This window comes from Emiliania huxleyi (assembly GCF_000372725.1).
Source record: "Emiliania huxleyi CCMP1516 chromosome Unknown EMIHUscaffold_14, whole genome shotgun sequence".
NCBI classification, from domain to species: Eukaryota; Haptophyta; order Isochrysidales; family Noelaerhabdaceae; genus Emiliania; species Emiliania huxleyi.
In genome coordinates, this window is record NW_005201192.1 from 140,267 (window position 1) to 166,453 (window position 26,187).

Here is a 26,187-nt window from a genome sequence, read left to right on the forward strand (position 1 = left end):
TTTTCAGTGTACGTCTCTCTCTCAGTGTATGTAGCTCTTACGTACATTCCCGTAGGAGGACTCTGCTGACAGGGTTTGCGATGAGGAGCGACCCGACGGGTTTCTCGGAGGTTAGTGCACCACTAACCGCCGAAGCGCAAGCGCTTGGAGCAAGAGAACTGCCACGTATCGGTCTCATACTAGCACCCCACCTCGCGAGCCGACGTTCTGGCTCAGCGAGGTTGCTGCGGAGCACTCGCCGGGTCTTTTTTCTTTTTGCTCTTCCGGTACACTTCCCAAGACTGACTGAGACTGACTGTACACTTCCCAAGGCTGCGCATGCTGCTGCCGTCCTGCTCTATCCCGCCTGTGCGGCCGCTGCTGCTGCACACCGTCGCAACTTCGGGCGTCGCCATGCTGGCGGACCCCGCGCTGGCTACGTCATCGGCGGCGGATCTGCCGCCCGCGACATCATTTGAGCCTCAGGGCGACCCGCTGCAGGCGGCGATTCTATTCTCGGTGGTTGCGCTCCCATTTGCCTATTGGTGGTACATCTCGGTGCCCGAGGCGCGACTCGCGCTTGCAAAGGACAAGCGCCTCAAAGAAGGCGAAACTAAGAGATACCTCGACGAGCTCGCGGACGACCCGAGCGGCAGGAAGGCCGAGCGCTGGTTCTTCGCCAAGTGGCTGAGACAGAATAAGCCGAGCAGGCCTGCTGCTGCAAAGGCCGCACCAGAGGACGAGGCGGCGGCGCTACCGCCAGAGGAGGCGGCGGCGGCGCTACCGCCAGCACCTCCTCCAGAGCCCGCGCGCGACGCTTCGCTTGGGGTGCTATTCAAACCGGCGTCGCTGAAAGGCAACGCGACGCCGAAGTTTTGGTCGGGAGACAACCCCATCGTCGTCACGATGGGTGGCCTTGCCCTAGCTGGCGTCGTCGCAACAGCGGCGCAGAGCGGCAGCGGCGCGCACGTGGCCGATATCGTGGTGCTGGGCGCGGGGCTGGCGTTTGGGCTGAGCAGGCTCACCCTCGACTAGCGCCTATTCAGAATAATTCTTTTCTTGCCAGTGGTGGAACAGCTCGCCACTCGAAGCCACACCCAACCTTTTGCGCTCACTGTAGTGCGCGTCGGGCTTGAGGTTCGATACCGAGTTTTGGCTACGACGGCCCGCAGCGGAACAGGGCAATCCGAGCTACACGCACGATGCTGCGACTTCCCGCAGCCATCCTGCTCGCCCTCACCCCAGCGAGGGCGACCCGCCTCCGGCTCGTCAGCTTCAACATCCACGGTTGGCGCGATGCGGACCACACAGACAGGCTCAGCGACCTCATCAAAGCCATCGCAGCCCTTCGGCCCGACGTGGTCTGCCTGAACGAGGTGCTCTTCCCGTTTGTCGGCCCGCCCAAAGAGGATCCCTACTGGGAGGCTGTGCGCGAGCGGCGCGGCTACCTCCACGTGCCGCCGGCCGGGAGCAGGCCAGACGAGCGGGACGAAGACAACTATCTGCGGCGGCTCGCTGCCGCGCTGGGCCTGCCGCACATTTGCTTCGGGGCGGCTGTCGGCACCGACCCAGAGCCGCGCCCGTTTGCGCGCTGCTTCTTTGCGCAGTACCCCTTCGGCAACGCCATCCTCTCGCGCTTCCCTCTCTCCGATGTGCGTCACTCGCTGCTCTCCGTGTCTCCCGCCGACCTGACGTGCGGCGACCAGCCTCGCACAGACAGCGACTTGGAGCACCGCGCCCTCACCACGGCCCGGCTGCGGCTGCCGGGAGGCGGGAGCCTCGGCGTCGCTGTCACGCACCTCGACCACAAGGCGGAGGCTCTAACCTTACCCTAACCCTAACCATAACCCTAACCCTAACCCATACCCTAACCTCGACCACAAGGCGGAGGCTCTGCGAGAGCGGCAGGTCGCCGCCGCCGTCGAGCGATGCGCTGGCGCGTTTGGGTCGCTGCCGCATGTCCTGTGCGGCGACCTCAACTCTTTCAGCAGGGGAGACATGAGCGCGCGGCAGTGGAGTGAGATCTGCGCGCTGTACGAGAGCCGCGGCTGGGGTGAGTGAATCGCCATCTCTCGCCCATCTCTCGCCTCTCCCCTCACCGTCTCCCTGCTCGCCGTCTTACTGCTCCTCTCGTCTCACCGTCACGCGGCCGCCCGGTAGGCTCGCCGCGGCCCGACTCGCTGGTGCGAGCCGTCCTGCACGCCGCCGGCTACTGCGACAGCTTCGGGGCCATCCTCCGACCTGCTGTCCTTCCAAACGTGCTGCCTCCCCCGACCTGCTGGACGAACACTCGGCTCGACTACGTGCTCCTCTCGCAGGTGGCGGCGGCCGGGGCGGTGCGGGTGACGGCCCACAAGACGGTGCGGGACTGTGACGTGTCGGACCACTTCCCTGTCTTATGCGAGATTGACATATCGAGATAGACCCGGTATTCACTCTCCTCGAGCGCAAGGACGCGGGGAGCTTCACGCGGAGTTGTCGGAGCTTCGCGCAAAGGTCAAGGACCTGGAGGCCAAGAAGCTCAAGGAGTGAACGCCTTCATCTCAAGGATTAGGACATAGTGTTAGTGACTGTCCGTTGTCGGTTATACGGTGTATGTGGGAGTCCCCACTCCCATTATTGAGACGACGCTTTTGTCTTCGAATCTTGACTAACAGCTTTCGTGAAGGATGGATTGAAAAACATTCGAACAAAGAAGAGGCGACGGGAGGAACCGGCAGAGGATGCAGTGACGTGACACACACACACACACTCACACCGCACTCACACACACACACACACACACACACACACACACCGCTCACCCACGCGCACCGGGCCTTGCACTTTGAATGCCGTGGGGCTCCTGTCGTTAGACGTGGAGACGCGAGGGTTGCCCCCCCTTGCCCCACCACCTCGTAGAGCTGTTTAACATTAACTTTGGGCCTAACAGTTGCGCTATCGTGTTGGCTTGAAATCCTTAACGTTGTTCAAGTGTTCACCCCAGCCCATGCTGTTACTGTTTGTTACTGTTGTTACTGTTGTTCAGCGGTCAGCAAGCAGAAAATCCCAAAAAAACCGGGTAAACCCCGAAATACCTGGGGTTTCCCGGGTATTTCGGGTATTACCCGCACTGGACGCTGGAGATCGTCGTGGGTCACTGCCAGGCCTTCCTTATTGTTGTTCAGCCGGCCTAACGTTAGCTACTGTTGTTGGGGAGCCCCACTGTTGTTCTGTTGTTACTGTTAACACTAGCAACACTGTTCAGCTCCCAACGTTAAACAGCTCCTACCACCTCGTGTGTGTGGAGAAGTTTACTTACCTTACCTTACCTTACCTTTCGGTGCTACCCCCCTGTCGCGCCTATCTGTATCTCTCGCTCTCTGCCAACTGCCTTGCTCTCTCCACCACCTCGGTCGCGAGAGGTGGAGGTCTCTGACGTGTCGGTGTGTCCCTGCACCCTGGGAGCTGAAACACGAGTGTGCCGTACTCCGTCCGAGAGCGCAGCACGAGCACGGAGCAGCGCAGTGTGCGCACCTCCCGAGCAAGCGTGGAGCAAGGTGCGGGCTGACCGGTGCAAGTGCAATGTGTCACGCCCCCGTGCAGTTGAGTCTCCCTTCAACGCACGCCGTCAGGCGACCCTGTTCCTCCGCGGTAAGCTCCCTGCTGTACGTGCCAAAACTGTTCTTCTTCTGCCACGGCTGCGGCTCCTTGTAGCCGTACAAGAATGAGAACGTAAGTGGCTCGTTGTATTCCTGGCCGACGAGCGTCGGACAGCCGTTCTCCTTGTAGTCGTTCCAGTCAAAGGAGCTGCTCTCCTTCAAGTCGTCGGCGGTAAGTCGGCAAGCCTGCGCCTGCGCCTGCGCCTGCCCCTGGAGCTGCCGCTGCGTTCCAAGTCTGCGACGAGAAGCCAGCAAAGGAGGGCAAATGGCCTGGTAGGGAAGGATGGTCGCGAGCACGCTGCCGTTGAGCTGCCATTGGTGGATGCAGTTGCAATACCGCTCCGCCGTGTGCTGCTGGGAGGGGATGACCTGGGCGAGGCAATTCTGGCAGCCGTGACCAGTCATGGGGTCGTAAGTGGTTGTGCAGCTGGTCGGATCGCGGAGGAGGAAGTCGGGCGGGTAGATGCCATTCAGCCAGGCGTCCTTGTAGTCGCCCGCAGAGATAACATTCGTCGGCGCAATGGCGTGGAAGAAGGCGAGGTTGGAGCCACCCAGCTGCGACGGGCAGCCCGACTGCTCAGGCTCGCAGTTTGGGGCGCCGGTTGAGGCGTTGACTCCAAGCGATAGGTCTAGCTTGTCCGAGTCCACATCGTTGGTCGTGATTGGATTGTTGGGCAGGTCGGGCGCCCGCCGATCCCAGATGTGAAAGAAGCAGTTTACCTCGGGCTCAGTCCAGCTAGTGACGCTGGAAGCAAGGCAGACGAACTCGCCGAAGTTGAACGCGCCGCCGCCAATGACCGGGTCGCGGACACCTGTGCTGTACATATGCTCCTGCGGCGCGTCATTTGGCGACGGCGCCATGAATGTCGTGATGGAGTTCATGGCGCGCACGTCAATATTGGTCGGGCACTTGGGGCAAGTGGTGGTGGAGTTGAAGTTGGCCTCGGTCGTCTCTTCGGCGATGTCTGGATGCACGCCCCGGGCGAGCATAGCCTTCACAACGTCCTCCTTGACCACGGTGCAATCTGGCTCGAAGTACGGGTCGAGATCGCCGTTCTTGCACATGAGGCCCATGAACGGGCAGTTGATGAGGTGGAAGTCGGTGCAGCAGGCGTGCGGTAGCGACGCGGAAGGAGAGCTCCCACTCGGAATCCCCGGCCTCGTTTGCTTGAATGACCGCAGTCGTGAATCCCAAACGGTTTCAAATTACCCGGCGCATTCCACTACCGGGTGATCTGGAAGAATTTAAACAAATGAACTCTCTCTCACAGCAGACAGGCTCGACACAGGTGGAAGAAGTAGAAGACATTTCGCCCGCCGGGTAACCTGCAAACGACATTTCGCCGTGAGGCCGTGTAACGTTGGGTAGCCTGGAAACGACACTAACGACATTCGTCGCCGCACCGGGTGATCTGAAATCGCCCACACCGGGTGATCTGGAAAACGCCGGGTGATCTGCGAGGCGAATCTCAAAAACCGGGTCATCTGAAATTTATCCATTGCGCATTGGAATATGTGGCTCTTACGAACATACCCATTCAGCTAAAAGTTCACAGTATGACTGTTCTTTTCCAGTGAGCAGTGTATGTGGCTCTTACGAACATACCCGTAGGTGGACTGCTGAGTGCTGACGGGGTTGCGATGAGGAGCGACACCGAAGGGTTTCTCGCTCGGGGTTAGTGCACCACTAACCGCCGAACGAATCTTTCACCTCAGAACATACAATACATACCGTGCACGGACAGTGTTGGAGAAATAGGTTGACCGTTGGGTATGCTGTCGTCGGACTTGTGAACTCGATTGTGCAGGTGATGATCTGATTAATTCACGCGTGGCGGTCCCATGATCACAAGTTTTTCAACCCACGACCGTAACCGCCATGTCGGAGGCCGTCGACGCGCACGTGCGGCGCAAATACGACGTCCAGGCGAAGCTGGGAAAGGGTGCGTACGGTATCGTCTGGCGGGCGGTTGATCGGCGCTCAGGCGAGACTACTGCGCTCAAAAAGATCTTCGATGCCTTCCAGAATGCGCAAGACGCCCAGCGCACGTTCCGCGAAGTGATGTTCCTGCAGGAGATGTCGGGGCACGAGCACATAGTGACGCTGCTGAACGTCCTCAAAGCCGACAATGACTGCGACCTCTACCTCGTTTTCGAGCATATGGAGACGGACTTGCACGCGGCAATACGCGCGGGAATCCTGCAAGACGTCCACCACCGCTACATTGTGTGGCAGGCGCTCAAGGCGCTCAAGTTTATGCACTCCGCGGAGCTTCTGCACCGAGACATGAAGCCTTCGAACCTGCTTCTGAACGGCGACTGCCTCGTCAAGGTAGCTGACTTCGGACTCGCGCGCTCCATGCGAGACCTTGACGCCGCCTCACGAGGAGGGCCTGCGACGGTCATGACTGACTACGTGGCGACCCGGTGGTACCGTGCGCCGGAGATCCTGATGGGCTCTCCGCGCTACACGTTTGGGGTGGACATGTGGTCGATCGGCTGCATTCTCGGCGAGATGCTCTCGGGGACGGCCGTCTTTCCCGGCTCATCGACGCTGGACCAGCTGGAGAGGATAATGGGACTCACCGGCAAGCCCAAAGCAAGCGAGGCCGAGGTGCTGAGCCCATATGCACTCGAGATGCTCTCGCAGCTGCAGGCTCCTCCGCCCGCCGAGACCACGTGGAGCAAACACTTTCCGTCCGCGTCGCCCGACGCCTTGGACCTGATGCGCCGCTGCCTCTCCTTCAACCCCGCCCATCGGCCGAGTGCAGAGGAGGCCCTCGCGCATGAGTACGTGGCTCAGTTCCACGACGAGGCGGCGGAGCGGCGCGCCACGAGGCTTGTCGAGTGCATCATTGACGACAACACGCAAAAGGCGACCTGCGTGTACCGGGAGCGCCTGTACCACGAGATCACAAAGATGAAGCGTCGGAAAAAGAGCGCCAAGCAGGGGCTCCGCGGGGAGGGGCAAGGTCAGGGCGAGGGCGACAGCATATCGGCAGGGCTCGGAGCGCAGCATAATCCGCGATAGCTACTGCGCCGCGTGAAATCTATGTTATGTCAAATGATCTGGTGGCGGTCGCTCTAGACGATGTTCGCTCTCTGAACATGTCCCGGCTTGATCCCAAGCGTGTTTGAGATCCTCCCTCGGGCTGTTAAATCTCCTCATCTCTTTCCCACCTAGGCGGGGCGGTGGGCGTGTGCGCGCGGCGCGGCGGTGGTGTGTGTGTGTGTGTGTGTGTGTGTGTGTGTGTGTGTGTGTGTGTGTGTGTGTGTGTGTGTGTGTGTGTGTGTGTGTGACTGCGACAAGGGACCATCGGCTTGTATCATTAACAACGAAGGCCTCAATGATTTTTAGATTTTACGCGCGGCGGAAAGAACACACCCCAACCCTCTTCGACCTCACCCAAAAAGCACGATTCTCAAGTCAGGGCCGTCAGGGCCTTTGGCTTTGCCAGAACTGCCACTCCGGTGTTCCCTTAAGACTCCTCTGCATCATCGGAGTTCGGAGCGTCGCTGGCCACCACCCCCTCTCGGTTGTCCACGTGGGACTGGAACGTTGTGGGACGGTATCGCTCGCCGGGCGAGTGCGAACCTTTTATCTTAAACGCTCATTTTTTTCTTCTCTGATCATAAACCAGTAAGTGTGTAGTTGGACCGCCGACGTGCTCAGCTGCTCATCGAAGACCGATGCTGTGCAGAGCGCCGCCATGCGGCCTAAACTAGCCAGCGTCCGCACTGGCCGCCCGCACAGGGCATGACTCGCGCCTCGAACTAACGTACCTGTATCTCACCAAACGCGAGAGTTTTACTAGTGCCAGGGAGAATGACAGTGACGTAGCGGTGCCTGTGGGGGGGGGGGGGGGCTTCAGGGTAAGCTTTGCAGGGGACTCGTAGGCGCGTGGCGACTAAAAGGCGGCGGCTCGCAGACGCACTTGGACTTGGCAGCGTCGCACGGCGTCGTGACTGGCCCCTTCTTTATCGTCGACCAGGCAAATGGTCCGCCGCACTTCACCGCCATTTCTCCAGCCTTCTTGCCGACCCAGATCTCGAAGCCTTTGAGATACTTCTTCGTCTCGGAAGGCTTGTTCTTGGTATCCGGGGTGACGGTCACGGAGCTGATGGGCTGCTGATTCTCCAGGGTGACCTAATTAATGTGTCAGTCAGGGGAGGGCGGTCGCCAATGGTGAAATGCCACGAGAGGGGAGAGGGCGAGGAACGCCGGGGTGCCTTGGCGAGAACGCGGCGAGGCTAACGGAACAAAAGCGCGAAACCGCCACCGCTCACCGGCAATGCCACCGACGGCGCCCACACGCCCTTTGAGAGCATCGCTCGAGAACATCATGTCCGTTAGTTTTTTCAGACGAGTGCGAACCTGCGAAGCCACAAAGTCGTAAAGCACACAACATTCCGCACATCTCACGGGAGGCGACGAGGACGACCCCGCTGCCGCTCCCCGGGCCCGATATAGCACAAAAAGATCGCACGGGCGGGGACCTGTTCCTTTTCACCCATCTCACAGTAGAGGTGTGTCCGTTTTTATTTATTTATTTAGCACATTCCGACTGGCGCACCACGTGTCGCGAGTCAGAGAGCGCTGAGCGGAGCGGAGGCTTATACACAAACCATATCCCCGGCACAGGGGCGCCTCTTCAGCCCTCTTCGTCGCCTACGTAGTCGCGCAGCACGAGCGAGACGTGCGGCTTCCTCAGCTTGCTCAGCGCAGCGAAGAGCACATTTTTCACCCGGTGGAAGGAGAGGCCGAGCGCCTCGCCCACCTCCTTGACCGCCATCGTCTCGCCGCTGCCGCCGAGACCGAAGCGCATCTGCACCACCTTCGCCTCCTCCTCGGTGAGGTAACGCGTCATCACGCTCTGCAGGTCGCGCTGCAGCATCGACTGCACCATCTCCGCCTGCGCCGTCTCGGCGCGCTCGTCGGGCAGGAAATCGCCCACCGTGAGGTCGTCGCCCGACGGAGCGTCGAGCGAGGTTGCCCGCCGGTTGACGAGCTCGACCACCTGGCGCACCTTGGCAGGGGGAGGGGCGCGCAGAGGTGTGAGGCGGCGCGCGGGGGGGGGAGGGGAGCCACACTCCTCCGCCGCCGCGCCTTTGCGGCCGAGATGTCGCCCACGAGCGCCGCCACCTCCTCGTCGGTCGGGTTGAAAGCGGCGCCGGCGCGCAGCTCCTCCTTGGCGCGCACGATCTTTGCGTAGACGGTCTGTACGCGCGAGGGCAAGCGGATGGTGCGGCTCTGCTCGCGGATGGTCCGGGTGAGCGCGTTGCGGATCCAGTAGGTAGCCTGTGCGGGGCCCAAGGGCAGCGGTCGGGAGGAGGGGGAGTGGGCCGTGGCGGGGCGAGGAGGAGAGGGGTTGCATAGGTTGAGAAGCGGAGTCCGAGGGAGACGTCGAACTTCTCGGCGGCCTTGATGAGGGAGATGGACCCCTCCTGCATCAGGTCCTGCGGCCGGTGCGGTGGCGAGATGTGGGGAGATGTGGGGAGATGTGGGGAGATGTGGGGAGATGTGGGGAGATGGACCCCTCCTGCGGCCGGTGCGCGGTGGCGAGGTTGGCGGTGGCGAAGCGGCGTCCGTCGGGCGCACGGCGCGAGGGGGGGCGAGGGGGGCGCGAGGGGGCGGGGGGTGGCGGAGGGGGGAGGCGGCCGAGGGAGGGGGAGGGAGGAGTGTGGGCCACCTGCTCCGTCGTCCCGTGGTCGATCCGCCCGCCGCCGCTCCGCTGCAGCGCGCGGATCGCGCTGCGCACCAGACCGGCGTTGCTCGTGATGAGGCGCGCCTCCGCCTCCCGGCCGAGGTCGACCGCCTCCTGCAGCTCCTCTGGCGACAGGCCCGCCGCCCTCGCCCAAGCCGCCTGATGCCGCGCCGCCGCCACCTCCACGCCGCCTCCGCTCCGCCGCTCTCCTGCGCCGCCCGCCCGGCTGTGGAGCGACTCCGCCGCCGGCGCCGGCGCCGCCACGGCACCTCGCGTCGCCACGCCAACGGCGACGCCTTCGCTCGAGAGCGAGAGGCCTCCTCCTCCGCCGCCGCCTCCGCCACCGCCCCCTCCCTGCCGCGAGCCGTGCAGCTCCCCGCCGCCGCTCCACGACACGGGCCACTCGGCGGCCGCGGCCTGGGCGGACGCCTCGGCGTGGAGCACGTCGCCACGCACCGCCTCGAGCTGGCGCAGCCGCTGCACGCGCTGGCAGAGCTGGATCTCCTCCGCGTGCTCGAGCAGCCTCGCGCGGCTGGTGCTCGCCACAAAGCCGGTCAGCGCGCTGGGTCGCTTTTGCCCCGTCGGGCGGCGGCGAGGGCGGCCGCGGCCTCCACGGCCTCGCCCGCCACCGCCGCGTCTCCCGGTGGACGCCCCGCTGCCGCGAGCCGTCCTCTGGCTGTCGGCTGGGGCCGCTGCTCCCGGCGCTGCCGGTCCTCGGAGGATTACGCACGGCACCCGCCAGCGCCTAGCGACCGCCGCGGGAGCGCCGGTCAGCCCGGGCCGCTGCACTGGAGCGAAGGCCGAACCGGCTCCGAGGCTGAGCAGGAGGAGGACGGCGGCGGGAGGCATATGACACACAATTTGCCAGTCAGGGGCTGGACAGGGGGCTGAGGGGTCGCGCTCTCTCGCGCTGGAGACCTTTCGCCGACATTTCTCGAGTAGAGCTCTATCCGCTTCTTGAGCACTTGAGTGAGCACCGGATAGGGTCGATTCCGCATGGTACGGGACCCCTCGATCGTCTCGCCCATCCGCTTCTGGCAAATTGTGTGTGCCAGTCAGGTGCCAGTACTAGTAGCGTAGTAGGATGAGATTATGAAAAACGCCGGAATTCGGACGAGTACTCTCGCCTGCACAAATTCGATAAGTGGGACAAGGAGGGATGCGTCCCAGGGTCCTGGAGTTTCAGGCGTGCTTTCGCTCCGACTCCTCGGTGACCAAACGACGAGCTGGAGAGCTGGCGACCGAACGCTACCCGAGGCGGCTGGCGGCGATGGACGACCGAGCGGAGACGCAACGAATCGAGGAGCGGCTCCCGCAGGGAACCGACGAGTGGCTCGCGAGACCCTCGTAGCCGTGGGTAGCACCTTTTATTCTTTTTCTTTGAAAGAAAGTTGAAAGCCTCCCTTGCGCCTTGCTTGGGTTGCCTTTTCTTTCTTTTTCTTTGAACAGGTCTATCACTGCGCAGAGGGGCCCCCGGAGGAATGCCCACTCTCTCAATCAACCGCTCCACGCCACGCCGCTTGCGGCGGTAAAGAAAGAAAGGGGGGGTGTCGGAGGAAAGAAGGAAAGAAAGAACAGACAACAACCTCCAAGTGCTCCAACCCAAAAGAGGGATGGGAGGGATGGGAGGACGGCGGGGAACAGTCTGACATCAGAGGGGCTCCGTCGCTGTCAGGCCCTAACGTGACAGCCTGACAGCCCGACAGCACACAGTGGCCTGACAGCAGCGCTGACAGCCCGACAGCCCGACCAGCCCGACAGCAGCACAGACCGTACACAGCCGTGCAGCCTCTTTCTTGTGCCCCATGAGGGTATAACAAAACTATTACATGCAAAGACATGCACATGCGAGTGTGGTCCATGCAGTGTCATGGGATGGTCATGCCTCATGGGTCTCTCTCTCAACCCTCCCGCCCCACCTCTGCGGACCCGCGGCTGTGCTACAACTACAGATGAAGCTACCAGCTAGCCTTCTGGGGCCCTACAGCCATATGCCTACGGCGTCTGGGTGGGGGTGGCCGCCGCCGTCTGTGCCGCGCTGCTGCCGCCGCCGCCTGCGCCGCCATCTGCGCTCCCCAGGCGGACCCCTTCTGGCAGAGTAGAGACTAGAGTATGTGTAGTAGAGTCCTGCTGGTCTCCTCTTGATAATGTCATAAGTGTGGATGGTGTGTCAGAGCCTGACAGCACCCCGACAGCACCAACCGACAGCACCTGACAGCACCGGCGTCTCTGACAGCAGCAGCAGCCCGACAGCTCTGACAGCTCCGACAGCGTCTGACAGCAACACCCGACAGCTCCGACAGCACCCGACAGCTACGGAGCCCCTCTGATGTCAGACAAGCACCCGACAGCACCCGACAGCACTGACAGCACCTGACAGCTGGTCTGACAGAGGCACCTGACAGTGCCTGACAGTGCCTGACAGCCTGACAGATCACCTGACAGCACCTGACAGCCTGACAGCCAGGCGAGGGCTCAGGGGGCAGGGGCGATTCGCTGCTGGCTGGCGGTGGCGACGGGCTCCGCCTGATTGATGCTCGACCTGCTTGGAGCGGAGCGGGCTACGGGGGCAGCGCGCGGCATATCGGGCTTGTGAAAAGAAAAAAATCGCCGCGGAGGGTGGGAGATGAATAGATAAAACGGAACGCCAAGGTGGGAAACAAAAGAAAGAAAGAAAACAGACAACACCCAAAGGGGGGGATGGGAGGACGACGGCACGCCGCCACCACACACCACACAGGGATTTTAAGGAGAGGGGTGTGATGCGCTAGCCGTCGCCCACCCTCGGGCGTCCGCCTCTTCCTATCTCTCTTCGCAGTCTCTCGCCGATTCTCGCTGCAACCTTCATGCCACCTCCGGCTCGCGGTCGTCCCACTCTCGTCGTTCTCTCGGAGCACTTGGAGTGCAGTCGGCAGCCTCACATCCAGGGCCGGGGAGCTAAGAAGCGCACCCAGCGAGCCAGATAAGATCGGGATCGGGTTACGGGCTAGAGAGCCCTTAGCCCTGGGGGGGTGCGCGTTCGCAGGGAAAGGGCCGTAAAGTAAACACGGTTCTCCGAAGGTTAGTCCGCGCTCCGGGTTTCCCCTAGCTGCGGAGCGCCCCTCTACTCGGAGCTAATAAACACCAGACACGCACACGACGTACATCCTCACTCTCGTCGACGTCACCCATCAGGGCTTCTCCGTTCGACCTCACCTCCCTCGATCCGGGGGGGCTCTCCACTCCCGGTCCTCCCCCCCCCTCGCTTTCCGCTGGTTGGGCAACGGATGCGGGGCCCGGCTTCCCCTCTCCTAGCCTTTTTCGGCCGCGGCCCCGTCGCCGTCTCGTCTTCTCTGCCTGATCCTGTTGACTCCGCCTCCGGCGAGCCCGTGCCCGACTCCCCGGGCGAGGGCGGTGGCGTTGGATCGTGTCGCCCCCCCTCCCCGGGGGGTCGGGCCGGTTCTCCTCGGTCGACGAATCGCGCCCGCATCCGCGGTCTGCTCTCTCTATCGTCCTCGGCTCGCCCCGACGTGGCCCTCCTTGTCGTAGTTCACGGTGGTCTGGCTGTCGCCGCGACGGGTCTACCCCCGGTGAGCTCGTATGCCCCGACTCCACTCGCAGAGGCCGAGTCAGCTCGACTCTCACCCCCTCCGACAGTTGACTCCAGGTCTCACCCGGGGCCCTCCGGTCTTGGCCTTCCGGTTCGCCGGACGGCCCGCTGTCGTCTCGCGGCACCTCCCCTCCCTCGGTCCCCTCCGTGTGTAATAATCCAGCCTCCGATGGGGCGGTTCTGGGTTCCCCAAGGTTCGTGAGGGTCTCTCTCTTGTCGCTTCTTCCTCTGTCGCGTCGCTCTCCTCTGCTTCGTCCTGCAACGGCGCCGCCTGCCGCTCCCTTGCTCTCGCTTCTTCTCCCGCCTTCGTCGCAGCTACGAGGCGGAAAAGAAAGAAAGAAAACAGACAACCCAAACGAGGGATAGGGGAGGAGGACAGGGTTCCCCACCTGCACGAGCAGGATTTTGGAAGGACGATCAGGGGGACAGGTGGGCTCTCCTGCTCCTGACAAGGGACACGACAGGCTCGCAGCGCGGTGCACGGTGGGCTCCCAACTCCACTGGCGGTCTCATCTCAGTCTAGCGACCTTCCTCCGGCTTCTCACCGGCAGTCTCTCACTACCACGGGCACACTGACACCGGGGTAATAAATAAATAATCCGGACACACCAAACAAGGGGTGGGAGAAGGACAGGGTCCCCACCTGCGCGAGCAGGATCTTGTAAGGACGATCAGGGACACAGGGGAACGGGAGCGGGGAGCGCATCGCGACACGGAGGGGGGCTGGGCAGGGTTCACCCACACGACAGGGTCCCAGGGATTCCCCTCTCGTATAGGACAAAGTTGCACCCGGCGGCACGGGGGCAGGCGCGGGCCTCCTACTGGTTGCGCTCTCCTAGTTCTCCTGCTACTGACAAAAGGGACAGCGACAGGTTCGCAGCACGGTGGACTCCCTATTCCACTGGCGAACTCTCTCGACTAGCGACCTTCCTCCGGCTTCTCACTAGCAGTCTCTCACTATCACGGGCACACTGACAGAGGCGGCCAAGGCTCACGTCGTGGGTGGCAGAGGCGGTGATAGGAGTCTCCCACTCTGTGGGATCGCTAGTGGTGCGGCCTACTCGTGTCCTCGCCCTTGCGGTCTTGAGAGGGAAGGGGAAGGGGCTGTGTGTCTGTGTATGTGTGTGTGTGCATGTGACACAGGGGTGGGTGTGCGGCGGTTTCTTTCGGCCGTAAGCGGACCATTTGGCGGCCACGTCCAAGGCCATGAACATCCTCATGCAAACCATCTTTGTGGCCCTGGTGTCGGAGATAATCTTCCTTTTGCTCCTCGTCACCCCGTGGCCCGCCGGATTCCTCGGGCCGATCCTGCGTGCCATCTCGTCCTCCAAGACGCTCGAGACCGCCGCCAAGCCGCTCGTTTGGTTCTTCGCGCTCGTCGTGGCCAACTGGCTGCACTCGACGCGAGAGATGCTGCGGCTGAACGGCGAGTACACGGACAAGAAGGCGGGCGACATCGGCCAGAAGCTGATGCACGAGGTGATGATGTTCCGCAGTCAGCGGGACTTTTACCTGGCCGGCTTCACGGCGCTACTGCTGCTGGTGCTGCGGCGCATCTACCTGCTCGTCAAGGAGGTGCACACGCTCAAGGCGAGCTCGACGGCGCTCAAGCGGCAGGCGGAGCAGGCGGCGGCGGCGTACACGAGCCAGCTCGACGAGATCGAAAAGCTCAAAAAGGGCGCGGCGGCTTCCGGCTCGTCGCCTCCCGCCACTGCGAAGGGCGTGCTCTCCGGCCGGCTCGACGCGGACGAGATCGAGGCGCGCGCCAAGGCGGCCGCGGCGGAGGCGCTGACGTCTCCAAAGGCGGCGGCCGCCGCCGCCGGCGAGGGGGACGGCGAGAGGGGCGCGGGCATGCGGGCCAGGAGGGTGGGCGCGTCATTGTGAGGCGCCCGGAAAGATGCGTGTCTGTAGGCGAGAGCGTGGGCGAGCTCAAGGAGGAGAACGCGCGGCTGCGCTCGACGATCGGGTCGCTGCGCGGCGAGGCGCAGCAGGCGGCCGCCTCTGCCGAGGCGCTGCAGCGGCAGGCGGAGAACCTGAGCAAAGAGTACGGCAAGGCGTGCGGCGGAGCAGGCGCCGCCCCGAGGCCGCGCAGGCGGGTCCCTCTCACGGCGGGCGCGGCGTGGACAGGTGGTGGCGCAGAAGGAATCGCTCGAGAACCGCCTCGCCGACTTCGAGCTCGTCATGGGCGATTCGGTCAAGAAGGAAAAGTGAGGCGGGGGCGCGAGGCGGCGCTCGGGGCGTCTCGACTGGCGGCAGAGGCCAGAGGCCGCGCTGTCTGCGCGGTGGGTGTTGCGAGAGTCGACTCCGTCCGTCGTCGGTCGGTTTTTGCGCCACGCGCTCGCGATCCCGCATCCCGCTGCGGCGCGGCGTCACTCTCTCGTGCGCGACACCGTGCGTAGGCCGTAGCCCACCCCGCACCCGCGCCACGGCCCACTCCGCCCGCTCGTGATTACTGGCCTACAATGTGCCACAGAGTTTACCTGTGTGTGCGTGTGTCGTGACGGTGACTCCTGAGGGTGTATCCAATGGCGCTGGTTGTGCGCCCTCTCTGCTCTCTCCGCAGCGCGAAACTGGGAGACTCGCTCGCGCACGTGCTAGCTTAGTGCTTACATGTCGATCTAGCTTCAACTGGAGTTTTCACTTTTTTTGGCTTCAATGTCCTTTCAACCACGAAGATCGAAGTCGAAGAGAGAAGCGAGTCGATCGTACCGATCGAGACACCGCGCGAGAGCACTCACCCACGCGACCACGCGAACAGAAAACACACACATGAGAACAGCTGCACTCACAAGCTGCCAACAACACACCTAACACAAGCAGGGGCACCTTGCCATTAGGAGCGCCCTCGCTTCTGTCTCGCCGACTCAGCCATTCTTGTGGTTGTGAGCGAGCCGCGCGTACTTTTGAGCGAGGAGGCGGTGGTGCTCCTCCTTTTCGGGCGGCAGGCTCTTCTTCACCTTGCCGGGCACGCCCAGCACGAGCGAGTTGGGCGGGACCACCGTGCCCGCGCTCACGATCGCGCCAGCGCCGACGATGGAGCCGCGGCCGATGACTGCGCCGTCGAGCACGGTCGCCTGCATGCCAATCAGGCAGTGGTCCTCGATGGTGCAGCCGTGGAGCACGGCGCGGTGGCCGACGACGACGTGCTCGCCGATGACGGTCGGGTCCTCGTCGCCCAGGTGCACCACCGTCCCGTCCTGCACGTTCGAGTTTGCGCCCACGCTGATGTAGTTGAGATCGCCCCGCAGCACGCAGCCGTACCAGACTGAGGAGCCCTCGGCGAGGCGGACGTCGCCCACCACCGCGGCCCCCGGCGCCACGAGTGCGCTCTCCGCCACCGAAGGCAGGCTCTCGCGGTACCGGTCGATGATGGCGCCAGGATGCCTCGCGCGGAGCTCGCGGAGCGCCGCCTCGAGCCGCGGCAGGTCCTCCGGCGGGCCGGCTGCACGAGGGACCGTCTGCTCGCCGACCACCATCGGGTTGACGCTGCGGCGCGCCGGCGCGGCCGGCGCCGACTGGGAGGACAGCGCTCGCGCGAGCGGGCGGCAAACCCGCCGTACCCGCGTTACTTGCGCGACAGCCGACATGTGCACACCACTGTGTTTTTTTTCGAAGAAAAAGAAAAAACCATGACCCAGTTTTAGTTTACTGGCAGACAAGGGAGAGGGGGTTGTGTTCTCTACCCCCCTAGGGGCCCTACGCGCGGCGTGAGAGCTCTCTTTTCTCTCAGTTATCGAGCTCTTAAGTACATTCTGGAGGAGGACTGCTGACAGGGTTTGCGATGATGAGCGTCTGCAGCGCAAACTTTTTTCTTTGAGCTTAGCCTTCGGTGTTATGAAACAACGCAAGGCGGACATGGCATATCGCTCTCGGGCCCACAGACATCCCGCACACTCGCCGCACACCCGCCGCCCCCGCGCGCGCCCCACCCCGGCCGGGAGAAAGGGGAGTGACAGTTTGGGATGGCAACAGCCCGAGTATGTTGAGTCCTGGCTCAACAACGCAGATAACAAGAGGGGGTGGTCCGGCTCACAGGTCCGGCTCACGCGCCTCGAGCTGACCCTCTACCGCACTGGTCACTTCCGCCCCCTCGCTCCCAACCCATCCACCCCGCCCCGGGCCGCGCCGCGCGATCTCGGGCGATCTCGCGCCATCTCGGGGCCGCGCCGCGCGATCTCGCACAATCTCTTTTTGTAAGATTCTTTTCGCCTAGCAAACGGCCAGCCAATTTGACGGGTGTTGCTGCCGCCGTTGCCGCCGCGCGCAATGCAGACACCCCCCCGATCGCCGCCGCCGCGCGCCGCCTCCTCGCCCGGGGCCGCCTCGCCCGACCCGCGCAAGCTCAGCCGGCTCCGGCGTCACCTAAAGCAGCAGCTCTCCGAGCAGCAGGGCAAGTTGCTCGACGCAGTTGCCGCGGCACCCTCGGCCGATGAGGTGTTCGATTTTGTCTCGCTGCATGCGAGGATCCACGACCTGCAGGCCGACCTGAAGACCGTGGACGAGGCGTGCCGAGCCGCGGTGCAGGCCGCGTGGAGCCGCGAGGGCAGGCCGCCCCCGAGCACACCGCCCACTCCGTCGTCCTCAAGCTCTCCGCTAACATCGCCGCTCCGATTTGCCACCAGTCGGCGAGGGCCGCGCCACGCAGCGCCTGCCCGCCCGTCGCCACCCCTCCTCTGCCTTGGCGAGGGTGGCTCCTCCTCGCCGGGGCTCATTGCAGCCCGCGGGGCCCGAATCGTCAGCGCCGCCGTGGCGGAGGCGGAGGCTGCGCTCGAGGCGTGGCGGCCAGGGGGCAAGGGGGTCACCACAGGGGCGGTGGCGAGCAGTGCGAGCCCGCCCGCGCCCACCGGCCTCGACCGCCTCTTTCGAAAGATCCTCTGCGGTGCCGACGTCGACGCACTCGCCGAGTCCATCCTGCGCGACAATGACGCGTTGCTCGACAACTGGAAGCTGGTGGTGCAATAACATGCTCGGTGGCCGGTGCCGGTTGGGTACGCATGTGCAGGGTAAGAGAGTCAGCAGAGTACGTGTGCACGGCGTGTCGAGCATCCGTCGGTTCCGGCAATAGCCAAGCCGAAGCGCCCCAGCCGTCGGTGCCCGCCCCGAGTGCGAGAGTGGTCTCTGGTCAGTGCTCAGTCGAATTAGTATTAGATCTGGTTACTTCGACGAAATAGCGGCGACAAACTTGTCCGTTGTCGCTTGTCGGGACAACATGCTGGGATATATGTATATGTTATGTCCCCCTCATGGTCATGCACACGACTACACATGCACATGCGACACACACCTTGGTCCTTGCATTCTCCATTCACACAGGATAAAGGGTGTGGATGCTGGGTTGATTCACGGAAATCGGGGGACGCACCTCGCCACAGACGGTCCCGCCTCGCCGCTATGACCGCTGCACGGCCCATACCATCCGCTGTGCAGCGGTCTTGGGTCTTTGTCCGGAGTGAATACTCCAACGCGCTCGTCGGTGACGGTGTCCCCCGATTTCGCCGCGCTCGGCGAACCTCGACAGCGCTTTCGGTGGCATGCAGCTCTTTGCGACAGAAGCCTGGAGAGCAGCTCCTCTGCTGCTCACACACTCTGCACAGTTGACACAGCCTACTGTGCGGCTGCCACAGCTGTGACAGCGATGGGCTCGCCCTCACTGGCCCTCAGTCACTTGTGCTGCGGCTTGTGTGAGCGACACTGCTCGGCGACTGCCGGCACACTGTGAGACCATGGGCGTGAGGTCAAACCACGCTACCAGCGCTTGGTCACATCGGCCCCGAGGTCAGATCCATCTACTCTGTTGATGACAAGACTTGTCTACCGGCTGGAGCCGAGCAGGAAGGCCCGGCGCACAACCCCCTGGTCAACTCACCCTCCACACCCCGTACGGACATGCACATGACATGACATGACATGACATGAACATGAACATGAACATGAACATGAACATGAACATGAACATGAACATGAACATGAACATGAACATGACATGAACATGGACATGGACATGGACATATATGGGACATGGGGTCATGAACCGCGTTCGCAAGGATTCCCAACATTTTCAAGTTTCTCAACTTTTTCATCGCATGAGATCATGAGATATCATGTCACATGTGTGCCGCGCATGCAATGGCATATAAAGATAAAAGAAAAACATGCCTCACTCAAGGACAATCTCTTACGCGACAGTCGCACGGCGGCCGGTGTGCCGCGGGGGTCGTCCCACGTCCCGCTCCAACTGCTGTGTCTCTAGAAGTGAGTTCGGCAACGAGGAAAGGTGCGCCGGGAGGGCAGTACTGGTCCCGATCCGGTGGCCCCCTCCCCGCGCCTCGGCGCCTGCGCGCCCGCGGCAGCCTCCCAGCGCCCTCCCCAATCAGCCTCGCGCTGGCCGCCTCAGGGCCGCCTCCTCCCACCCCTCCCTGCGAACGGAAGGACGGGCCGAAGCGGGAGGCCTGCCCGCGACGAGCTGCGCGCGACGCGGGGCTGCGCGGCCAGCGAGGGCCGGCCAGCGAGGGGCGAGGGAGGAGGGCGAGGGAGGACGCCCCGCCGCCCCTCACTCCTCCTCGGACCGTCAGTCCTCCTCGGACCGGTCCGATCGGTCGTCGCGGTAGCGAGAGCGGCCCTTGCCCTCCGACTCGCTCCTGCCGCGACGCGGCGGCGACTCGCGGCGCCGGTCGCGGTCGCGGTCGCGGCGGTCGTAGTCGCGGTCACGCCTAAGTGGCGCGGTGGCGTGACGGCTCGGCGAGGAGGAGTGTGTCCGCCCTCCCGGGGCCCCGTCGGAGAGGCTAGGGCCGCACCGGTCAGACTCGCGGTCGCGGTCGCCCCGGCGGTCGTAGTCGCGGTCGCGCCGCCGGTCCTCGTCCCGCTCCCTCTCCCGCCGACCGCCGCCGCCGCCCCCCCCGCTCGAGGAGTGCGAGAACTTGCACGACGCGCGAAAGCAGCGGCCCTGCTTGAAGTCCCAGCACTCACCCGCGCCAAACGTGCCGCCGCCGCCGCCGCCGCCGCGGTCGCCGCCGCGGTCGGGCGGGCGGCGGTAGGTGCTGCCGCCGCCGCGCATCCTCGGCGGCGGCTCGGGCAGCGGGTCGCGCTGGTCGTCGAAGTCGGGCAGCAGGACGGTGGTGTCTGGCTCCGGCTCGGCCGCGGCGCTCACCTTGGGGGGGGAGTTGGGGGAAGTTGAGGGGAAGTCGGGGGGAGGGCGTTTTGGGGGGGTGAGGCTGGTGGCGGCGAGGGGCGGCGTCGCGGTCTTGCGCTGCTCTTGTTGCCGGCGACCTCGCCGACCCCTGCTGTGTCCCTCTCGCCCGCCTCTCGGGCTCTCTCTCGCCTTGATCTTCTTGCCGACCATCTCGTCGACCAGCGCGCCGGGCGAGCCGATGGCGTTGTCGGCGAGGCGGAGCACAAACACGGGGGGCTTCTCCTCCTCCTTTGGCGCCTGCGGGCAAGGGGCGAGCCGGGCTCGAGCTGTGGCTCGGGCTGGCTCGAGGCGGTGCGGCCCTCTCGCCGGCCCCTCCCCTCCTCTTGCCGCCCCTCCCCTCCTCTCGCCGCCCCTCGCCGCCCCGCCCTCTCGCCCTCCCTGCCGCGGGCGGGCGAGGCACGCCGTGTTTGTGTAGCCGACGCGCGCCCAGTGCGCGTACTGGATGAGCTTGGAGGCGCCGGCCTGCCGCGGGGGCGGGTCACTCTTGGACGTGTCTTGGACGTGTCGTGGAGAAGGGGGGGGGGGGGGGGTCATAACAAACACGGTACAGGATCGAGTTGCACGCGTGCACGCCGCTGAAGCAGTGACCAGTGTCGTCCCACCCCCTCTCCATCGTCTCCCGGTCTCCCTGGGAGACGTCGGCGGTGGTGGCGGTGTGGCCGATCGAGGTACAAGAGGAGCTTGTTCAGCAGGATCCGGAGTGGTCAGACGCACTATATACCCCTCCACTGCACTCTGCACACTGCTCACACTGGGCCGCCTGAGAGTGAGACCCGTGTGTGCGGTGCGAAGCACATCCTCTCCATAGCGGGTGGGCAAGCCCTAAAACGGCGGGAGGGGTAGGGCTATATCGATAGAGCTAGAGGGCTCAACCACCCCTCCACCCCTCCACCCTCCACCCCTCCACCCTCCCGGAGCGAGAGGGGTCCGTCCTCGAGCCCTCCCACTTCCACCCCTCCGACCGGAGGGCTCGCCAGCCCACAGGGCTGGAGGGGTCCCCGTCGGATCGGCGTCGGGAGGGCTCCACAGGGTCCCATAGGGCTAGCGCGCTGGGAGGGTGGAGCGGTCCACCGGGGAGAGGGGTCAGGAGGGCTGGGCGAGGCGGGAGGGGTGGTGGGGTCCAGGAGGGCTCGCCGCCCCCCCGAGCTCGGGTGATAGGCAAGAGGGCTCGGGCGCCGGGTGGGCTCGGAGGGACGGTCGGACAAAGGGAGGATCTTCGTGGCGGGAGGGCTCGAGAGGGGTCGGAAGGGCCTCCGGGAGGGGTCGCAAAAAAAGAATGGCGCGGAGCTTCCGAGAGTGCCCGCCACGAGAGGGCTAGAGGGGTCGGAGGGGTTTAGAGGGCTGGAGGGCTGCAGGCCTGCTGCCGCCCATGGACGCGGGTCAACCGGCGACGGCGCCCGTGATCGAGGGACCGGCGACGGCGAATGAGCTGGTCTCTGCGCCGCACGACTTCACCCACGTTCGCGACTGTGGCCATCCAACAGTCTGCCGGCGCGGCGGGCGCATTCGAATGCGCCGGCCGCGCCGGCAGACTGCCAGTCCGGGCGGGCCTGCTGCGGCAGGGCGCTGCAACGCCGCCGCCTCGCCGCCACAGCAGCGCCGCCCCCGCATGGCTGCCGCCAGCAATGTCGCCGCCAGCCGCCGCCCCCAGCCGCCGCCGCCAGCTGCCGCCAGCACTGCAGCGACAGCTCTCTCTGCTGCCCAGGCGCCGCCGCGGCCACGAGTGTCACCGCCACGAGTGCCGCCGCCGTCAGCGTCGCCATGGCCGCTGCCGCCGCCAGGCGGGCGAGCGAGGAGCTCCATATGAGTGTGTGTCTGGAGGCTGTGGCGCTTCCGTTTTAGCGGAAACCCCAGGTATTTCGAATACCAAACGCGCTTCGTGTTTGCCTTGAGGAGCGCAGCGACGAGTCCGTAAGGAGCGGCCCCAGCTTGCTGGGTGCGGCGCCGCCGCGCGCCGTATCGAGAGACTCCGTCGGGGCAGGTTAAAATCGCGCCGCAGGCTGCCCGCACCCCGGGCCGTCCGCGCACAGACACCACGGAAACGCCTCATGATGTGTATTGCACCACTTCCGTATGCCTGCAGGTATCTTTAACCGAGCCCTCCGAGCCCTCCACACCCCTCCACACCCCTCCGACCCCTCCGACCCCTCCGACCCCTCCGACCCCTCCGACCCCTCCGACCCCTCCGACCCCCTCCACACCCCTCCGCGAGCCCTCCAGGCCCCCCGAGCCCTCCGACCCCTCCGACCCCTCCGACCCCTCCGAGCCCTCCGAGCCCCCCGAGCCCGGCTCGGTGGCTCGCCCCTCCGAGCCCTCCGGGCACTCCATCCCTCATGAGCCCTCCCGAGCCCTCCCGAGCCCTCCAGCGCCACCCTCGTGCCTCTCTGCCCTCCGAGCCCTCCGAGCCCTCCGAGCTCTCCACCCCTCCCGAGCCCCACCCCTCGCGCTAGGGACCCTCTTGCCGGACGACACCCTCCGAGCCCTCCAAGCCCCCCGAGCCCTCCAGACCCCTCCAGACCCCTCCATCCGCACAGCCCCTCCGGCCCCTCTAGCCCCCTCCGACCCCTCCAGCCCTCTCTAGCCCACTGGACCCCTCCTACGCCTCGCTTTTGGCCAGCCCTCCAAGCCCCCACCCCTCCTGGGCCCTGCCGCCTGACACCTCTATCGGTGGAGGGCTTTAGGTCACGGTCCACACTCCCGCCCTCCCGACCCCTCCACACCCCTACAGCGGCACCCCTACCCCTCCCGCCGTTTTAGGGCTTGCCCACCCGCACTCATCCTCTCGATCGCCATCCACGCATCACCGACACCGTGTTGGCGTGCTCTCTCGAAAAGAAGAAACACCTTTCAGGCGGCGTGAGAGCCGTGACGAGACGGCGAGGATCATGATCCGTCATGAACATGTGGAGATGTGATTGCACCCATGTGTGCTGCGCATGAACAAAAGCCGCTTCTCAAGCGTGGAAAAAGGGAGAAGTGTCAGTGTGAGGGGAGGGGGCGTAGGCTGGCGTTTTTGCCTTTGAAAACTGAACAGTTTTATTTTTCATGCATGAAAGAGAAAGACATAGAGCATACAGGCAGAGAGTTGCCGCGATAATATACCCTTATACCGACGCACCGAGCCCGCAGCCCCGCACGGGCGGGCTCCCCGTCGCGGCGTCTCTCTTGAGCTCGCGCGGCTCCCTCAAGGGGCCTCCTCGGCGGCGATCCGCTTGAGGCGCGGCGAGAGGAGCGATCCGACGAGGAGCTGCAGCGGGTGCTGCAGCAGCAGCGGCGTGCACAGCAGGCCGAGGTCGGGGCGGCCGGCGAAGACGACGCCGAGGAGCGGCATGCCGAGGGCGAGCGTCTTCTGCGTCGCCGTGAGCGTGAGCGTGATCCGCTGCTTGGCGCGCAGGCCCGCGAGGCCGCCGAGCTGCCACGCGAGCCAGAGGTGCGAGGCGTGCAGCCCGGCGACAAAGGCGAGCAGGCCGGCGAGCGTGGCGGGCGGCACGCCAAAGCCGCGCAAGAAGGTGTCGCAAAAGGTCGAGTAGACGATGAGCAGGAGGAGCGACTCGGAGCTGCGGGAGAGCAGCTTCCTCCTCCCCGCGAGCACGCCCGCCCCCTGCAGCGGAGGGCGGAGCAGCTGCCCGACGAGCAGCGGCAGCAGCACGCGCGTCGCGAGCTTCTGCAGCGTGTCGGCCGCAGAGAGCGCGCCGGCGGAGCCCACGAGCTTGAGGAGGAGGTACGGCGTGAGCAGCACGCCGAGCAGGTTGCCGAGCACCTGTTGACTCATCGGTGCTGGCTCAACCTCACCAGCCGGAGCGCCACGCCGAGCACCGCTGCCGGCAGCACCGCGTTGAAGATGGCGACGGCCTCGTCGCCGCCGGACGAGCGCGAGAGGGCGACGCACATGTTGATGGTGGTGGGCAGCAGGCCCATCACGACCATGCCGTCGCGCAGCGCCGGCTGGAGCAGTCCGGCCGCGAGCAGCGCGTTGCACGAGAGCACGGTGGTGAGCGGGATGAGCAGCAGGTTGAAGCCCTGGATGAGCGCGTGCAGCCGCACCGAGACGGCCGCGCGTGCGAGCTCGCTCGTCGGCAGGTTGAGCCCCGAGAGCAGAAAGATGCCGCACGTCGCGCCCTGCCGTGCGAGAGAGAGGGAGCCGCGACGGTCAGCATCTGTGCCGTCGCGAGTGTGGCGCCGGAAGGTGATGGGGAGGTGCGGCAGTGCGCACCCACGCCACGGTCCGCTCAGGGCGCAGCGGGCCGCCGCGGCGACCGAGCGGTGGGTAAGCGGCCGCCAGCGCCACGGCCGTGACCACGCCCACCAGAAAGTAGCGGCGATCGAGGAAGCCGGCGACGGAGGAAGTGGCCGTCTTGAGCCGCTGCAGTGGCGTCGGCCGGCCGTCGGATGCGGCTGGCGATGTAGCGAGCAAGGGAGGCGGGGAGCGGAGGAGCACGGGTGGTGCGCGAGAGAGCGGCAGCGCCGGCGTGAAGGCCGCGGATGAGGCGGCGGCAACAGCGAGGACGATCATGGTGTGATGCGGGCAGAGCTCGAATGAAGAAAACTCTGTCTGCCGGCACGTTTTACCAAGCTGCAAACCCTATTCTCGCACTCCGGGCCCTGGGTTGGTTGGGTGGTCCCCCACTCTGCGCACTTCAGGCCTCCAGATGTTGGTTGGTTGGTCCCGCACTCTCCGCACACCTTCTATTACACACATAACCAGACAGCCCCTCCCGACGGGGACGCCACCACCCTCGCCCAGGGATCTACAATGCAAACGGATCGGCTCAGTGCTGCTCACGATCAACTTGGCAACCTGAGCAAGAGCCACGCGATCGGCGGGATTGCAATCATCGCTCTGCAAGCTGCGCTCAAAGTGGCTACGAGGTGGCACGGGCTGCCGCTCGAGCGAGGCCTTTTTGCGCTGATCGAGTATGGCACTGATGTTTTTCACGTAGCTCCCGAGCGTGGTGCGGTCGGTGCTGCTGGTCAGTTCGCTGGCGAGCGAATGCGGCAGCGCAGCGCGCACGAACCGCCACGGGCTGCCGCGAGGCCCGGCGCGCGGTAGGCCGATCACTGACCAGCATCACAGCTGCTCGGTCATCTCCCAGCTCGGCATGGTCGTGCGTGACCACCGACGCTGTCGGCATTTCCCCGCTAGGGCCTAGGCGCTAGGCACCTGCTCTCGAATGGACGCAAATCGCGCAAGCTGACTCTTCAGCGGGCGCAGCTCCTCCCCACACGTCGCGAGCGGACGGAGTAGGCGGACATCTACAAACTTAAGAAAACAACAGTGACAGAGGTTTGTTATAATTCTATCCTTAAAATCCCTGTGTGGTGGCGGCGTGCCGTCCTCCCATCCCTCCCTTCGCTGTCTGTTTTCTTTCTTTTTACAATTCTGATCTTTGCCAAAAGAAAAAAGAGCGGCTGCAACGACGGTGGCCTCATCACCCACCTCGGAGCGGTACGACTCGGGAGGCTGTCGCGCCTATGACATTACAAAAGAAATAAAAATAAAGAAACTTCCTTCGGCGACCCACACCGATCGCCATCACTCTGCCGTCCGCGAGACGGTGCAGGCCCATCGGTGAGATGATGAACGCTGCAGGCAGATCGCTGCTGCGGCGGCCGCAGACCGCTGCTGCGACGCTGTCTGGCTCGAGGAGGGCGCTCGCCACCGCGCCAAAGATGAAGAGCTTCTCCATCTACCGCTGGAACCCCGACGAACCAAACTCAAAGCCGCACATGCAGGAGTACTCGATCAATATGAACGAGTGCGGCCCGATGGTGCTCGACGCGCTCATCAAGATCAAGAATGAGCTGGACCCGACGCTGACGTTCCGTCGCTCCTGCCGCGAGGGCATCTGCGGCTCGTGCGCGATGAACATCAACGGCAGCAACACGCTCGCCTGCCTCTGCAAGATTGACACCAACCCCTCCACGGCCATCTACCCGCTGCCGCACATGTACGTCCTTAAGGACCTGGGTGCGCCCGCCGGGGCGCTGCCCCCCCTCCCCCCCAGTTTCGAGGAAGATTTCGCATACCTATGATCCTAATACGCATGAATCCTTAACAAATCAGGACGAACCCTACCTACAGGC

General features: G+C 64.4%; 10 protein-coding genes across 10 annotated transcripts in view; 5 read left to right on the forward strand and 5 right to left on the reverse strand.

The window, feature by feature from the left end:
- Positions 1 to 318: 318 nt before the first annotated feature.
- On the forward strand, positions 319 to 1,014 carry EMIHUDRAFT_201361 (hypothetical protein; the record flags this gene model as incomplete). The annotated part of the gene is made up of 1 exon (XM_005787708.1): positions 319 to 1,014. The coding sequence occupies one exon, from the start codon at positions 319 to 321 to the stop codon at positions 1,012 to 1,014; it is 696 nt and encodes a 231-aa protein (XP_005787765.1).
- A 167-nt stretch (positions 1,015 to 1,181) lies between these two features.
- EMIHUDRAFT_201362 (hypothetical protein) lies at positions 1,182 to 2,511 on the forward strand (the record flags this gene model as incomplete). Its single annotated transcript, XM_005787709.1, has 4 exons — positions 1,182 to 1,769; positions 1,888 to 2,032; positions 2,140 to 2,339; positions 2,455 to 2,511. The coding sequence occupies 4 exons, from the start codon at positions 1,182 to 1,184 to the stop codon at positions 2,509 to 2,511; spliced, it is 990 nt and encodes a 329-aa protein (XP_005787766.1).
- Positions 2,512 to 5,499: 2,988 nt separating this feature from the next.
- On the forward strand, positions 5,500 to 6,651 carry MAPK5 (MAP kinase; the record flags this gene model as incomplete). Its single annotated transcript, XM_005787710.1, has 1 exon — positions 5,500 to 6,651. The coding sequence occupies one exon, from the start codon at positions 5,500 to 5,502 to the stop codon at positions 6,649 to 6,651; it is 1,152 nt and encodes a 383-aa protein (XP_005787767.1).
- A 1,675-nt stretch (positions 6,652 to 8,326) lies between these two features.
- EMIHUDRAFT_54821 (hypothetical protein) lies at positions 8,327 to 8,919 on the reverse strand (the record flags this gene model as incomplete). Its single annotated transcript, XM_005787711.1, has 2 exons — positions 8,327 to 8,647; positions 8,752 to 8,919. Coding segments are annotated over 2 exons (489 nt in total), but the record flags the coding sequence as incomplete, so codon positions are not given.
- Positions 8,920 to 14,363: 5,444 nt separating this feature from the next.
- EMIHUDRAFT_351988 (hypothetical protein) lies at positions 14,364 to 15,372 on the reverse strand. Its single transcript, XM_005787712.1, has 4 exons — positions 15,042 to 15,372; positions 14,826 to 14,968; positions 14,608 to 14,748; positions 14,364 to 14,527 (listed from the first exon to the last, which is right to left on the reverse strand). Exons 1-4 carry the CDS (start codon positions 15,095 to 15,097, stop codon positions 14,445 to 14,447), a joined length of 423 nt encoding a protein of 140 aa, XP_005787769.1. The 5' UTR covers positions 15,098 to 15,372; the 3' UTR covers positions 14,364 to 14,444.
- Positions 15,373 to 15,778: 406 nt separating this feature from the next.
- Positions 15,779 to 16,390, reverse strand: EMIHUDRAFT_63173 (hexapeptide repeat-containing transferas-like protein; the record flags this gene model as incomplete). The annotated part of the gene is made up of 1 exon (XM_005787713.1): positions 15,779 to 16,390. The coding sequence occupies one exon, from the start codon at positions 16,388 to 16,390 to the stop codon at positions 15,779 to 15,781; it is 612 nt and encodes a 203-aa protein (XP_005787770.1).
- A 486-nt stretch (positions 16,391 to 16,876) lies between these two features.
- Positions 16,877 to 17,876, forward strand: EMIHUDRAFT_201370 (hypothetical protein; the record flags this gene model as incomplete). The annotated part of the gene is made up of 3 exons (XM_005787714.1): positions 16,877 to 16,891; positions 17,304 to 17,432; positions 17,601 to 17,876. The coding sequence occupies 3 exons, from the start codon at positions 16,877 to 16,879 to the stop codon at positions 17,874 to 17,876; spliced, it is 420 nt and encodes a 139-aa protein (XP_005787771.1).
- A 1,162-nt stretch (positions 17,877 to 19,038) lies between these two features.
- EMIHUDRAFT_462411 (hypothetical protein) lies at positions 19,039 to 21,866 on the reverse strand (the record flags this gene model as incomplete). Its single annotated transcript, XM_005787715.1, has 4 exons — positions 19,039 to 19,624; positions 19,709 to 20,061; positions 20,251 to 20,340; positions 21,696 to 21,866. 4 exons carry the CDS (start codon positions 21,864 to 21,866, stop codon positions 19,483 to 19,485), a joined length of 756 nt encoding a protein of 251 aa, XP_005787772.1. The 3' UTR covers positions 19,039 to 19,482.
- Positions 21,867 to 23,287: 1,421 nt separating this feature from the next.
- EMIHUDRAFT_98381 (hypothetical protein) lies at positions 23,288 to 24,616 on the reverse strand (the record flags this gene model as incomplete). The annotated part of the gene is made up of 3 exons (XM_005787716.1): positions 23,288 to 23,863; positions 23,896 to 24,222; positions 24,317 to 24,616. The coding sequence occupies 3 exons, from the start codon at positions 24,614 to 24,616 to the stop codon at positions 23,288 to 23,290; spliced, it is 1,203 nt and encodes a 400-aa protein (XP_005787773.1).
- A 991-nt stretch (positions 24,617 to 25,607) lies between these two features.
- EMIHUDRAFT_415062 (succinate dehydrogenase iron-sulfur subunit, subunit B) overlaps positions 25,608 to 26,187 on the forward strand; it is a 1,561-nt gene continuing 981 nt past the window's right edge. The window contains exon 1 of the mRNA XM_005787717.1: positions 25,608 to 26,071. Coding sequence (XP_005787774.1) covers positions 25,678 to 26,071 — 394 coding nt within the window. The 5' untranslated portion in view covers positions 25,608 to 25,677. The remainder of the gene's footprint in view (positions 26,072 to 26,187) is intronic.

Bases quoted from the DNA above. Each gene is read 5' to 3' on its own strand.
- EMIHUDRAFT_351988 (XM_005787712.1), bottom strand. From the start codon at position 15,097: ATGACGAGCTCGAAGTCGGCGAGGCGGTTCTCGAGCGATTCCTTCTGC. The intron at 14,749-14,825 runs CTACAGACACGC...CGCCCCTCTCGC, and splicing joins GAGCTCGCCCACGCTCTCGC to CGTCCCCCTCGCCGGCGGCG. The intron at 14,528-14,607 runs CGGAAGCCGCCG...TGCTCCGCCTGC, and splicing joins AGTGGCGGGAGGCGACGAGC to CGCTTGAGCGCCGTCGAGCT.